Genomic DNA, 12,655 nt, shown 5'->3' on the forward strand with positions numbered 1-12,655 from the left:
CCCACAGGGGACGTTTAGATTTAGAGGTTGCACAGAATGGCCCCGCATCTGGATGCCCAAAAGACAATCCTCTGGAAAGAGGTTTGCCAGAGCTCCTGGCTGGGGGGTGGGGTGGTGGATAGGCAGTGGGTAGGATGTCGGGTCCGTTAGACCCCTCCTTGGCACCAGGGCCCCCCTCTGGTCTCCTCCCCCTCACTCGCCATCCTGTAGTGGTGCCTGCTGCAGCCCTCCCAGGTTGCTTTATTTATTTATTTTGCACCAACAGGGTTGCGGCAGACTCATTCTCGCCTGGTTTAAAAAGAGAGAGAGAGAGAGAGAGAGAGAGAGAGAGAGAGAGAGAGAGGAAAAAGGAGAAATGCTTTCTGGCTCTTTTCTCTACCTCAGTCTTGGCAGCAGCGGCCGCAGCAGCACCAGCAGCAGCAGCAGCAGCAGCGGTGGCGGCAGCGGCAGCCAGCGGGCGGGCGGCAGGAGTGGGGAGTGAGGCACACGGGGGAGGTGCAGGGGCCCGAGGGGCAGCTCGAATGGGACAGGGCCCCCAGCCCTGGACAGATGCAGCGCCAAACTTGATGTCACCCGCCAGCTTCTCCGGTAAGTGCCCCTGCCTTCTGTCCCAAAGCCGCAGCTGCCTTTCCCATAATATTCTCAGTGACAAGGCCAGTCCAGTGCACCTATCCAGGCAAGAGGATTTGTACCCCTATCCCCACCCCGGCCAACCATTAATCTTTGCCCCATAGGACTTTGATGGGGAAACTAAAATGTCCAGGTGCCTCTGAGTGGAAGAACTCTAAGGAGACCTCCCTCCATCTCCCCAGGCCCCCTTCTACCTCTGGGAAGCAGAGGAGTATCCCCACAATCAGTGTGGATATTCAAGAAATCTCTCCTCTGGAGTGCCCTCCACACACAGGTCCCATCCCTCAATCAGATTGCTTTAAAGAGAATATCCGTGTTCAAATGTGTCCCTGGACTGCCACACAGAGACAAAAAGAGAGCTCCTTATCCTTGAGGGAATGGTGTCCCAGATCCCACCCCCCCGGAGGAGAGAAAGAAGTGGTTCTCACACATGTCTCTTCCTGCAAAGTGGCCAGAGGCCAGTCCTATAGGCGTGAAGGTTGGCCAGGGAAGTTTGTGACTCTTAGGCAGCACATAAATAAAAGGGGTTAGCCCTAGAGTCCCCAACCCAGCAGGCTTTGGGGACTAAGAGGAAACTCGCAGGAGCGGGAGGGAAGAAAGCTGCCTTACACGCTTCATTGCACTTGTGCCGAATGCAGAGCGAAAGGATGAGCAGGAACTGCAGCAGCAGTGATGAAGAGCTAGCTGTCAGGTGGACTTCCCAGAACAGGGACAGGGGAAATGAGGGGGGCCGGGGCACATCTCTTCCTGAAGAACGTGGAAGAGCCGTGGATACCTGTTAGGTCAGGGGAAGGGCAAGAGGAGTCTGGTCAGCAGACTTTGCCCCATGTTATTCTTCCTCATCCCCAAGCCTCGGACCAGTTTCCTGCATCCCTCTGCTCTTGTGGCCTCTTTCTTTACTTTCCCAACTGCTACAATCCTCTGAAGTGTCTCTAAGATAGCCATTAGCATGATCCTTCTAGAGAAGAGTGTAGAATAGGAAGAAAGAGGGGAGAAATCACCATGTCTTAAACTGCCTCTCCCAACTTCCACATGGAAAAAAATATGGCAAGTAGGAGAAAGCTGACCCCATAGGGCTCAGAGAAGCTGAAGCCCGAAAGCCCAAAGGTGACCAGGATTGCATTGCAGCTTGGAAGAAACCAGGCACGCTGCCTCCCAGGGAGCATCGTGGGCTCTTGCTCCTGTCTCCTTGGCCATTCTTTGCCAATTCCAATATTTTCTCTCCCTTGGGGTCCCTGTGGCATTTAGCAGGGTGAGTCAAGGGGCTCTCACCACCTAGAGGACCCCTTCTTTTCTATCATCTCAGCCAGCCTCCGGTGGTCATTGTAGTCACCATCTCCCTGATACTGCCCAGACCCTGGCACCCAGAAACCTACTTTAAGTTGGCAGGCTCTAGACACTGCCTGTGCCCAGACACCTGCTGTGCCAGCCAAGGGCTCTCTTCCTCCCCACCCCACAGTGTCTGCTCAGATGCTCTCTCTCCTCACTTACCTACACCTCCCTGGTTCACAATCTGTCCCTTGAGAATTACTCAGGCAGCTCCAGCCAAAAGGGGACAGGAACTCTCCCTCGGATTGACACACTGGACTAGAAACAAAAAACCATAAGGAGGGATATAAGAAAAGCCTAAGACTGGGCACCAAGCAACAGAACTCAGAACTTGAGCATCGTCTGGGTACCGCATACACCCCAAATTCATCTTCATCTTCATCTGTAGGTGAGCAGAGGGGCCCTTTGGCTCTTATGGGGCATTCTTGGCTTCCCAGTCAAGTGCCCCCTGCATCCCGGCCATGGCTAATGTGCAGCCTGGCTGTCGTCCACTCAGGCATTCCGGGGAGACTGGAACTTGCTAGTCCAGGGCTCAGGCCCTGGGCCAGCCTAAAGGAGGGCAGAGAGTGGGGGCAGAGCTGAGGCCTGTATGCTTCCCAGCCTTGGGTGACTTAGTCAAGGTGAGGATCTCTTTCCAGTCAGGACAGGGAGTTCTGGGCCAAGGATGTGATCTTCCTGAGCTTTAGGCAAAGCTATAGGTACATAAAATGGGAGAACAAGGGCGGGCAGAGAGGAACAGAGCAGAGCCTGGGGAGAGCAAATATCAGGGAGAGGGGACCTGAGATATTCCTGGATCTCACAGACAGAGAAAAACCCTTTACAAGGAGACGCAAAGTTACTTCCCTCCTGTTCCCTGTCCCATTCCCTTAAAACTTTCCCTGCAGAAATCAGGCTCAGCTAGGGTTCCATGAGCTAGTAAGCCCTTGGCCAGTTATCCAGGGCTGGGAGGAGGAAGGAAGTAGAGATTCCCCAAAGAGGACTCCCAGGAAGCCCCAGGAAGGTGGTGCATCAGAATTCTTCCTGGTTCTGTGCCCTGCTTGCTGGCAATGCTGAGACAGACCAATTTCTCTCCCCTGTAAGGAAGGCCAGGGAAGTTCAGGGTCACCATCATCTGAAACACTTTCCAAAAAGGGCCATGTCATCATCTATTTCAGGATTGAAGAGGGAATGGATGTGGCCACAGCTCCCAAGCAGGCCTGGACCCCGTGGTGCCCCCTCCTTTTCCTGCTCCTTCTGCCTGGAGGGAGCGGTGGCAGCTGCCCTGCTGTGTGTGACTGTACCTCCCAGCCCCGGGCAGTGCTCTGTGCTCACAGGAGACTGGAGGCTGTACCTGGGGGACTCCCGCTGGACACTGAGCTCCTGGACCTGAGTGGGAACCACCTGTGGGGGCTTCAGCGGGGAATGCTCTCCCGCCTGGGCCTGCTCCAGGAACTGGACCTCAGCTACAATCAGCTCTCCACCCTGGAGCCCGGGGCCTTCCATGGCCTGCAAAGCCTACTCACCCTGAGGCTGCAGGGCAATCGGCTCAGAATCATGGGGCCTGGGGTCTTCTCAGGCCTGTCTGCCCTGAGACTCTTGGACCTCCGCCTCAACCAGATTGTCCTCTTCCTAGATGGAGCTTTTGGAGAGCTAGGCAGCCTCCAGCAGCTGGAGGTTGGGGACAACCACCTGGTGTTTGTGGCTCCAGGAGCCTTTGCAGGACTGGCCAAGCTGAGCACCCTCACCCTGGAGCGCTGCAACCTCAGCACAGTGCCTGGCCTGGCCCTTGCCCGTCTCCCAGCACTGGTGGCCCTTAGGCTTCGAGAGCTGGATATTGAGAGGCTGCCAGCTGGGGCGCTACGGGGGCTGGGGCAGCTGAAGGAGCTGGAGATCCACCACTGGCCATCTCTGGAGGCTCTGGACCCAGGGAGCCTGGTTGGGCTCAATCTCAGCAGCCTGGCCATCACCCGCTGCAACCTGAGCTCGGTGCCCTTCCAAGCACTGCACCACCTGAGCTTCCTGAGAGTCCTGGATCTCTCTCAGAACCCTATCTCAGCCATTCCAGCCCGAAGGCTCAGCCCCCTGGTGCGACTCCAGGAGCTACGACTGTCAGGGGCGTGCCTCACCTCCATTGCTGCCCAGGCCTTCCACGGTTTGACCGCCTTCCACCTCCTGGATGTGGCAGACAATGCCCTTCAGACACTAGAGGAAACAGCCTTCCCTTCTCCAAACAAACTGGCCACCCTGAGGCTGTCCGGCAACCCCCTAACCTGTGACTGCCGCCTTCTCTGGCTGCTCCGGCTCCGCCACCACCTGGACTTTGGCACATCCCCCCCTGCCTGTGCTGGACCCCAGCACGTCCAGGGGAAGAGCCTTAGGGAGTTTTCAGACATTCTACCTCCAGGGCACTTCACTTGCAAACCAGCCCTGATCCGAAAGTCCGGGCCTCGATGGGTCATTGCAGAGGAGGGGGGGCATGCCGTTTTCTCCTGCTCTGGAGATGGAGACCCAGCCCCCACTGTCTCCTGGATGAGGCCTCAGGGTGCTTGGCTGGGGAGGGCTGGGAGAGTAAGGGTCCTAGAGGATGGGACACTGGAGATTCGCTCGGTGCAGCTGCGGGACAGAGGGGCCTATGTCTGCGTGGTCAGCAACGTAGCTGGGAACGACTCCCTGAGGACCTGGCTGGAAGTAATCCAAGTTGAATCACCAAATGGCACCCTCTCCGACCTCAACATCACCGTGCCAGGGATCCCAGCGCCCTTCTTTCTGGATAGCAGAGGCCTGGCTATGGTGCTGGCCGTCGGCTTCCTCCCCTTCCTCACCTCAGTGACCCTCTGTTTTGGCCTGATTGCTCTCTGGAGCAAGGGCAAGGGCCGGGTCAAACATCACATGACCTTTGAATTTGTGGCACCTCGGCCCTCTGGGGATAAAAACTCTGGGGGTAACCGGGTCACTGCCAAGCTCTTCTGACCTTTCCTTCCACACTGGTGACCCAGCCAAGTCAGCTCCAGATAAAAAAAGGGCAAAACAGAACCAAGGCTACTTGGACCAGAACCTAGTCCCAAGCAGCTCCCATCTCCACACCTCCTGCCTGCACGGTGCCAGCAACTAGTGATGCCTCTGCTAGACAGTCTGCTTCCCTGAGCTTTTCCCATCTGTCCTCTCTTCTCTGAAGGTCCTAGGGAGCTGCAGATACAGATCCTATGGTCAGTCCAGCCCTCCTTGGTCCCCCACCCCTTCCACACACACACACACACACGAAGCAAGAAACATAACCAGGGCTCCAGTCTGCTAGTCTAACCACTGGGCTTTCTTCACATACACTTACATCTTTTAATAACCAATACCACTTGCCAACCACAGCTACAGGATTATTTTAGAGGTGGGGCTGGGAAGCGCCATTTGCTTCCTGGAGTCTCTATTCCTCAACCAGGCAGTCTCCCTTTCTTTTTTGTTACCCATCCCCACCCCGACCCTTGCCCCTAGGCTCCAGGAACTAGAGCCCAGGGCTCTGAGGCTGTGGAGAAGAGGATGGGCACAGACCACACACTGGTACTGTGTCTGCATGAGCCTCCACCACCTTCCTCTGTCCGTCAGACCATTAAACCTACTGCCAGAAGGCCACAACAGTAGCAGCGAAACCTAAACATGATCTCTGGAGTTTTCTTTACTTCAGTCTATTTCCTGCCCTCCTTTCTGTTTTTCTACCCTTTCTGCTGCCCATTGATCATGTATCCCAAAGGCCTTGCCCCCATCTAACCCGGCCTGGCCAACAGGATAAGGAGGCCCACCGTGCCTGCAGAGAACAGCACTCCCAGCCCCAGTTTCGGTCTCCATCTCTGGAACAGGAGAGATCCTCCACATTCTGGGGGATCCCTATGTGGGAATTCCAAACTAGGACACCCAGCTTCTGCCCTCTCTCCCATTTCTCCAACAGGCTCTGCCTACCATTACAGTGTCACAGGCCCCTAGTGACCTTGGGGGAAAGCCAGAAAGGAACTCCCAGAGAATGTGGAACGAAAGCAAGAATCTGCAGTTGTCAAAGGAGAAAGACCCAAGACACAGCAGGGACTAGGCTTGAAGGAACCAGGGAGGAGGGCACTGCAAGCTGCAGTGAGAGCTGGAGGGCAGGGGGAGTAACTGCCTGCCTGGTTCATTTCCACCAGCCCTCTGCAGCTTCCCCCTGCTCTGTGCTTAGCGCAGCCCCAGTGGGAAGCTGTCTCTGGATAGAGGTCACTGACTTATATTTACCGAGACCCCAGCTGGGGAGGTGGAGTGGGAGGTGGAACTGCTGACTACCACTGAGTGTACTTCAAAAAGAGGGTGAAGCAGAGCCCAAAGAGAAGTAGAGACGCTGATGCCAGGAGCTCGAGGGACAGGGCAACAGCCCCAGCATCTTGGAGGGGATGAGTGACGGGGGGAGGAGCGTAGCGGGAGGAGGGATGAGAAGTGGAGATCATGTGGCCCTGAGGAGCCTCTCTCTGCAGCAGCGTCTGCCCAGTGTCCTTAGTTTCCCTCCAATCTCTGGACTCCCACCCACCCCTACACCAAAGCATACGCAAGCATCATGAGCTCTCCAGCTGATTCCTGCTGCTGCCATTGTCCTTGTGAGGAGACGCCACTCATTAGAAGATTCCCAGCTCAAACTGTCCCTGATAGGGGAGAGGAGGCAGCACGACGGAGGAGGCAAAGCAGGATCACAGTCAGGCAAGCTCTTTAGTGGGGCAGAGACGGGAATGTGGGGGTGGGGCCAGAGGTGAATGTGAGAACCCAGCAGTTTGGAGAGTGAGGCTGGAGAAATGGACATTCTTGAGAAATGGGTATCCCTGAGCCTCCAACCTCCCCACCCCACATGCACACGCAACTGAATTAGCGTCCGGGCAACCTCCCCACTCCAGTTTATAATGTTCCAGAGAGGGTTCCTGGGGCACAGCCCTCCCTCTCCTCTCCGTAATCTTCCACCAGCAGCTTATTAGGTTGGGACTTGAGAGTTGGGTGCTGGAGCTTCTCACTCTAGTTGCCCTCTCTGCAATGCGGATACGGGCAGAAGTAGCAATGCTGTTCAGAGAAATCTCCTCTGGGGAGCCCCTGACACAGTTAGGAACCGACGACTCTCTGGCGCTGGGAGATGCTGCCGCCCAAAATAATCCGAAGCAGCCCTGCCCAGTAGAAATAGAATTCAAGTCATATATGTAATTTCAAACTTTCTAGTAGCCACATTAAAAAATCAAAATGAAACAGATACAATTAATTTTAATACTATATTTTATTTAACTCAATATACCCAAGTTGTTATTTCAATATGTCATCAATGTAAAAATCAGTAGTGAGATGTTAACACTATATTTTCATACTAGGTCTTTAAAATCCAGTGTATATTTTACATTTATAGCACATCTCAATTCATCTTATCTGTATTTAGATGGCACAAAATTCACTGTTGAAAAAGATTCACACGTCCGAGTTGTTGCAAACATAAAACGTTTCCAATAACTAAATCAAGTCTATATTTTAAATTTTCAATGAACTAAAATTAAATAAATTTAAAATTCCATTCCTCAGTCTACTATCTACCTTTACAAGTGTCCAATAGCCACATGCGGCCAATGACTACCACATTGAAAAGCAAAGCTCCATCGTACGATGACCCACGGCATAGACTAGGGTCTCCTTGGCAGCGGTGGACAAAGTATCCCCCCAAACACATTTAATCTCAGGGAAATGCCTGTGGAGTTACCCCCCACCACCACCCCTACACTCCTTTCAGTTTTTCCAGAATACCTTCGAGACGTGAGCCCATTACTGTAAGAAGGCTACTGTGCTGGGCACTTCCATAGCTTGTCCAGTCATTAGCATGACAGTCCCATATGTTACCTGAGGAGGCTGCCCTTGGCTCAGTTGTGACAGTACAGGCTGGAGTGTGTGTGCAACCAAGAGTGTGCAAATGTAACTGGGGCGTGAGCGGGTGGTGTTTGTGTGTGAGTTTTGTGGCCACGTGCATGCGCGGGGATGTTATGGGACAGTAGTACAGAGAGAAGAAAATAACATTTATGTCGGTGGCTTTATATATGTTTTCTTATTTAATCCTCACACCAACCCTATACGGTAGGCAGGCATGTTAGCTGATGGAACTAAAGGTCAGACAGATTAAGTTGCTTGAGAACACAGCTAGGTGAGTAAGGGAAGCGCATTTGAACTCAGAGCTGTCTGACTCAGAACTCACACACTTTACACCATACTGTCACACTCACTGTTACACTCTTATAACTCCCTCTCCCAGGGCCTTGCAGTTGCAGGACATGACCTGTAAAAAAGGTGAGATCTTCTACCCCACCCACTCTGAACTTTCAGGGGGCACTGGGGTCAGTTGCTGATCCTCACCTTTCTTCGATGCCTCTAATGTACTTGATTCAGGAAGTTGGAATTTTTTGTTTGTTTTTACTCTTTCTTCTCAGTCCCCTCTCCCAATGTTTTTACTGCCTCTGCCTCAGGAACCAGTAGAAAGGAACAGAAATTCCAGGGATCAGATGGACTAAAGTGAAATACCTGGCTTCCAGCAAAGGAGCCTCTCATAATTAAAAATGGAGGCTTCATTGGACTGATTCTTGATATTAGGGTAAAAATAAATAAATAAAAACAAAATGGAGGCTTCAGGCTTCCTGGTTCCTTTCTGGGTTCTAACCTCAGCAAGCTCTCATGTTATAGAGAGAGGCTGCTCAGGAATTTCCAATATGGCAGAACAACCTGTGAGCTGTTTCAGATTTGAGGAGAGTTTGACTCTGCCCACCTCCTGCCTACCCCTGCCTGATAGAACCTTCCTGAGGTCATCCCACCCTGCCCTCCTCTCACCCCTCCTCTCTTCCATTTCAGACATGGTCTCACCTAAGCTGAGGGAATATGGACCCAAACATACTGTGGCATTGTTTCAACACTCTGAATTTTGGTTCCTGGTACATTCTTTCTTTAATTTCTGGCTCTATCTTCTTGGCCGTGCTGGATCCCTGACTTTCTGAGAGCCTTGCAAGGCAAGGATCCTTAGCTTTTTGGAGTCACAACCTCCTGAGAACACCTGGTGCAAGCTATGAACTCTCCTCTGGTGTAAGCTCTGAACAAAAGTCTTTACACATTTTCCAGTCGTTCTCAAGCCATCACAGACTCCATGGAATGCAGGTTAAAAATCTCTGCTGTGGCCGGGCGCGGTGGCTCACGCCTGTAATCCTAGCACTCTGGGAGGCCGAGACCGAAGGATCGCTCAAGGTCAGGAGTTGGAGACCAGCCTGAGCAAGAGTGAGACATCCCCCCCGCCGCCCCCCACCCCGTCTCTACTAAAAATAGAAAGAAATTAGCTGGACAACTAAAAATATATATATAAAAAAAATTAGCCGGGCATGGTGGCGCATGCCTGTAGTCCTAGTTACTAGGGAGGCTGAGGCAGGAGGATCCAGGAGTTTGAGGTTGCTATGAGCTAGGCTGACGCCACAGCACTCTAGCCTGGGCAACAGAGTGAGACTCTGTCTCAAAAACAAAAAAAAAATTAAAAAAATTAAAAAAAGAAAAGAAAAAATAAGCCGCAAAAATATGAACAAAGTATATAAACAGATGATTTACAAAAAATTTGCCACTTAAACATATTAAAAGATGTTCAACTTTACTTATAAATAAGAAAAGTGAAAAACCTAAATTGCAATGAGATATCATTTGCACTATCAGATTGTCAAAAATTGAGAAGTTTGATAACATATTGTGTAAGTGTGCTATCAAACAGCTAATTCCATTGCCCTGAGTAGAGTGCCCTGGTCTCAGTGTAGCTCACAGCAACCTCAAATTCCTGGGCTGAAGAGATCCTCCTGCCTCAGCCTCCAGAGTAGCTGGGACTACAGGCATGTGCCACCACGCCCTGCTAATTTTTCTATTTTTAGTAGAGACCAGGATCTTACTCTTGCCCAGGCTGGTCTCGAACTCCTGACTTCAAGTGATCCTCTACACCTCAGCCTCCCAGAGTGCTAGGATTACAGGCGTGAGCACCGCACCCAGCCACAAACAGGTCCTTTTCACACATTGCTGATGGGAGAGAAAATTGGTACAATTTCTGTGGAAGGCAACTACCAAAACCCTTTTCAAAGATTGCTGGTGGAATAAAAATTAGAACGATGTTTATGGAAGGAAGGTAATTTTGAAAATTGTATTAATCCAAATGAAAAAAACTGTGCACACACTTCTTTGACCTAGTATTTGCATTCCTAAATATTTATCATACAGATATACAAGAGTGAAATGAAGTATACCTGCATATCGATATAATGTTAAAGAACTAATTCAATATATCTTAATATATCCCTCAGGCATTTTATGAAACTATCACCATGAGGCAGATAGATGCAGCTATAGAAAGATTCCTAGACTATATAAAAGTCAGTTGCAAAATAGTATGTATGTTAACAACTGGGTCATTACTTACGTATATACGTTAACGTGTGAAAAAATTTACAAGAAACTGATAACACTAGCTGCATTGAAGATATTCACTGTAATCACTTTGTTTCTTTTGAATTTTGTAGAATGTGCATGTATTATTTATTCAAAACACATTTTTAAATTAATAGAAAACGAAAAACCGAGGCCCAAAGACATCTCCCTAATTAACCAAAGATGCAATCTTGCGTTCATTCAACAAACGTTGTTTGATATTAGCTAGTGCGGCAGATCTCCCAATGACTAGGAGTGCCGACTCCTTGCCCCCAGGGCGAGGGCGAGTGCGGGGCGGGGAATAGGGTGGACCGGGTAGGGCGCAGAGCTGGGCTCGTGAGGCCCCGCGGCGCAGAGGCCGTAGCAGGACCCAACCGTTCTTAACTGTCCAGGGACCCAGACCGCGGCTGGAATTCAATTTTCCAAAGCAAACCTCTAGCCCGCACAGAAACGGCCCCTTGGCTTGAGTCTTTGGGCCTTTGGCCCCGACCTGTTTCCCTCAATCCCCAGGGAGGGGCGGGCCCCTGGCGCCTCTACTGCCCGCAGCTCCCTTACCCCTGCAGTCGGAACTCGGGTCTCATCGCCAGCTCTCCCGCTGCTGTTTCGGTCCACACCATGTTTTCATGCCTCAGCAGAGAAACAGAAGAGTGGGTCCTCGCTCTCTGCGGTGCAATGCCTTCCCCTTGACCTCTCCATCTACGAAGTCTATTTCATGTTTTCAAAAAAAAAAAAAAAAATGTTTCCCAGGTCTTCTGAGCCCGTCGCTATATGGGGGACCGATGGATGCAAAAGATCGCAAGAGAAACAGTGATGGAGCGTCGCCCATTATGAGGCTGCTTTCCCAATGGTCACTGGGTTGTGGAATGGCACTGGTTTTGTACAAAGACACCAATATGCGAATTATGACACCCATGAGTGATTCAACCTTCTCACCCCTTGGTCCCAGCCTCGGGCGCGCTGATTTTACCCCAAGGCTTAGGAGACCGAAGCCTTCTCGGTAATTGGCCGAGAGGTGGGCTGAGAGGACTCCGTAAAGCTTCTAATTGGCTGTTTAATTCTCAGCAGGTGCAATCTCAATTAGCAACATCTGCTTTTCTGGCCCTTATTGGCTGACAGGGTGGGCCGGCCTAGGATTCCATCCGGGTAATTGGGCATTAGCTAGCAGCAGCTACGTCGCTCAGGAGCAGTTCGCAGAAGGATTGGTTGTGGCAGGGGAAGGCGATTGGTCAGACTGCAAGCGGGGTGTTGATTGGTAAGGGCGGGCTGCCGGGGCGGGGTGGTGGAGGCTGAAGCGCCGCCAGCCGGGCGGGGAGTCGTGGTGTGAGTGGTAAGAGGTGGCGGCCGCTGGGGTGAGGTGCGAGGCGGAGCGCGCGAGGACTGACTCTGGAGGAGCGGTAATCCAGCCCGAGGTTGGGGGTGGCTGGGCCGTGGGCAGCCGTGGCAACTGGGACAGGGAAATGCGGGGCTGAGGGGAAGGGAGGCGTCCGACGCGCCCTGGGTCGAGATGTGGTTGTGGGGCCCAGGGCGGGTGTCAGAGCCCCGGGCTGTGAGGCTGTACTTGGGCGTAGATTTACCCTCCCGAGAACTAGTAACCCTATCCATAGGAAACCCTCCGGTCCTGGGGTTAGGCCTCGGTGGTCCGGGTGCGAGAGCGTTTATGTTTGCCCCGAGTCAATTTGAACTCTTTGACCCGGTCTTCTTGAGACCGCGAACCACCATCAGTTTATCACTTTGTTTTTAATTTTTCTCCAGCTTTTTCCTATTAGAGATGGCTATTTAGAGAAGTCATAGTAATACATTGGGGTTTTTTATTCCTCATTTCAAAGCCTTGTTTTTAGATCCTTAGCTTGAGAGAAATGGGTTGAGGCTCTTTCTTACTCATGATTTTAAAATAAACCTACCAAGGATGAGAAAACTGAATGAGCAGCTTCAACTTAACAAGCATGTTACCATGTTTTAGGTACTTCCTAGGTTCTGGTTATTAGTAAACAATGGAAGGAGATACCCTTGCCCACGTGGAGCTCAGAATGTGATTTGACTCCTGAATGTTTTTTGAAATGATAATACAAATGTATGCCTTGGTTATGCCTATCAGAAAGCTGTTGACAACTGTTTAATACAAATGTCAGGGAACTTCAAAGTTTACTTTTACTGAAAACCATTATCTAGCCACATTTCTCATTCAAATGACCCGCAGATGTCTCCTCTTCTCAGCTTCCCCTAGAAACTGGTCTTTTTTTTTTTTTTTTTT

General features: G+C 51.4%; 2 protein-coding genes across 2 annotated transcripts in view; both read left to right on the forward strand.

Moving 5' to 3' along the window:
- The first annotated feature begins 359 nt into the window (after window positions 1-359).
- LINGO4 (leucine rich repeat and Ig domain containing 4) lies at window positions 360-5,585 on the forward strand. Its single transcript, XM_012658847.1, has 2 exons — window positions 360-588; window positions 3,114-5,585. Exon 2 carries the CDS (start codon window positions 3,127-3,129, stop codon window positions 4,906-4,908), a length of 1,782 nt encoding a protein of 593 aa, XP_012514301.1. The 5' UTR covers window positions 360-588; window positions 3,114-3,126; the 3' UTR covers window positions 4,909-5,585.
- Window positions 5,586-11,738: 6,153 nt separating this feature from the next.
- TDRKH (tudor and KH domain containing) overlaps window positions 11,739-12,655 on the forward strand; it is a 14,632-nt gene continuing 13,715 nt past the window's right edge. The window contains exon 1 of the mRNA XM_012658849.1: window positions 11,739-11,798. The gene's annotated coding sequence lies outside the window, so the exon portion shown is untranslated. The remainder of the gene's footprint in view (window positions 11,799-12,655) is intronic.

This window comes from Propithecus coquereli, unplaced genomic scaffold, assembly GCF_000956105.1.
Source record: "Propithecus coquereli isolate 6110/MARCELLA unplaced genomic scaffold, Pcoq_1.0 Scaffold59, whole genome shotgun sequence".
Taxonomy (NCBI): Eukaryota; Metazoa; Chordata; class Mammalia; order Primates; family Indriidae; genus Propithecus; species Propithecus coquereli.

Bases quoted from the DNA above. Each gene is read 5' to 3' on its own strand.
- LINGO4 (XM_012658847.1), top strand. From the start codon at position 3,127: ATGGATGTGGCCACAGCTCCCAAGCAGGCCTGGACCCCGTGGTGCCCC.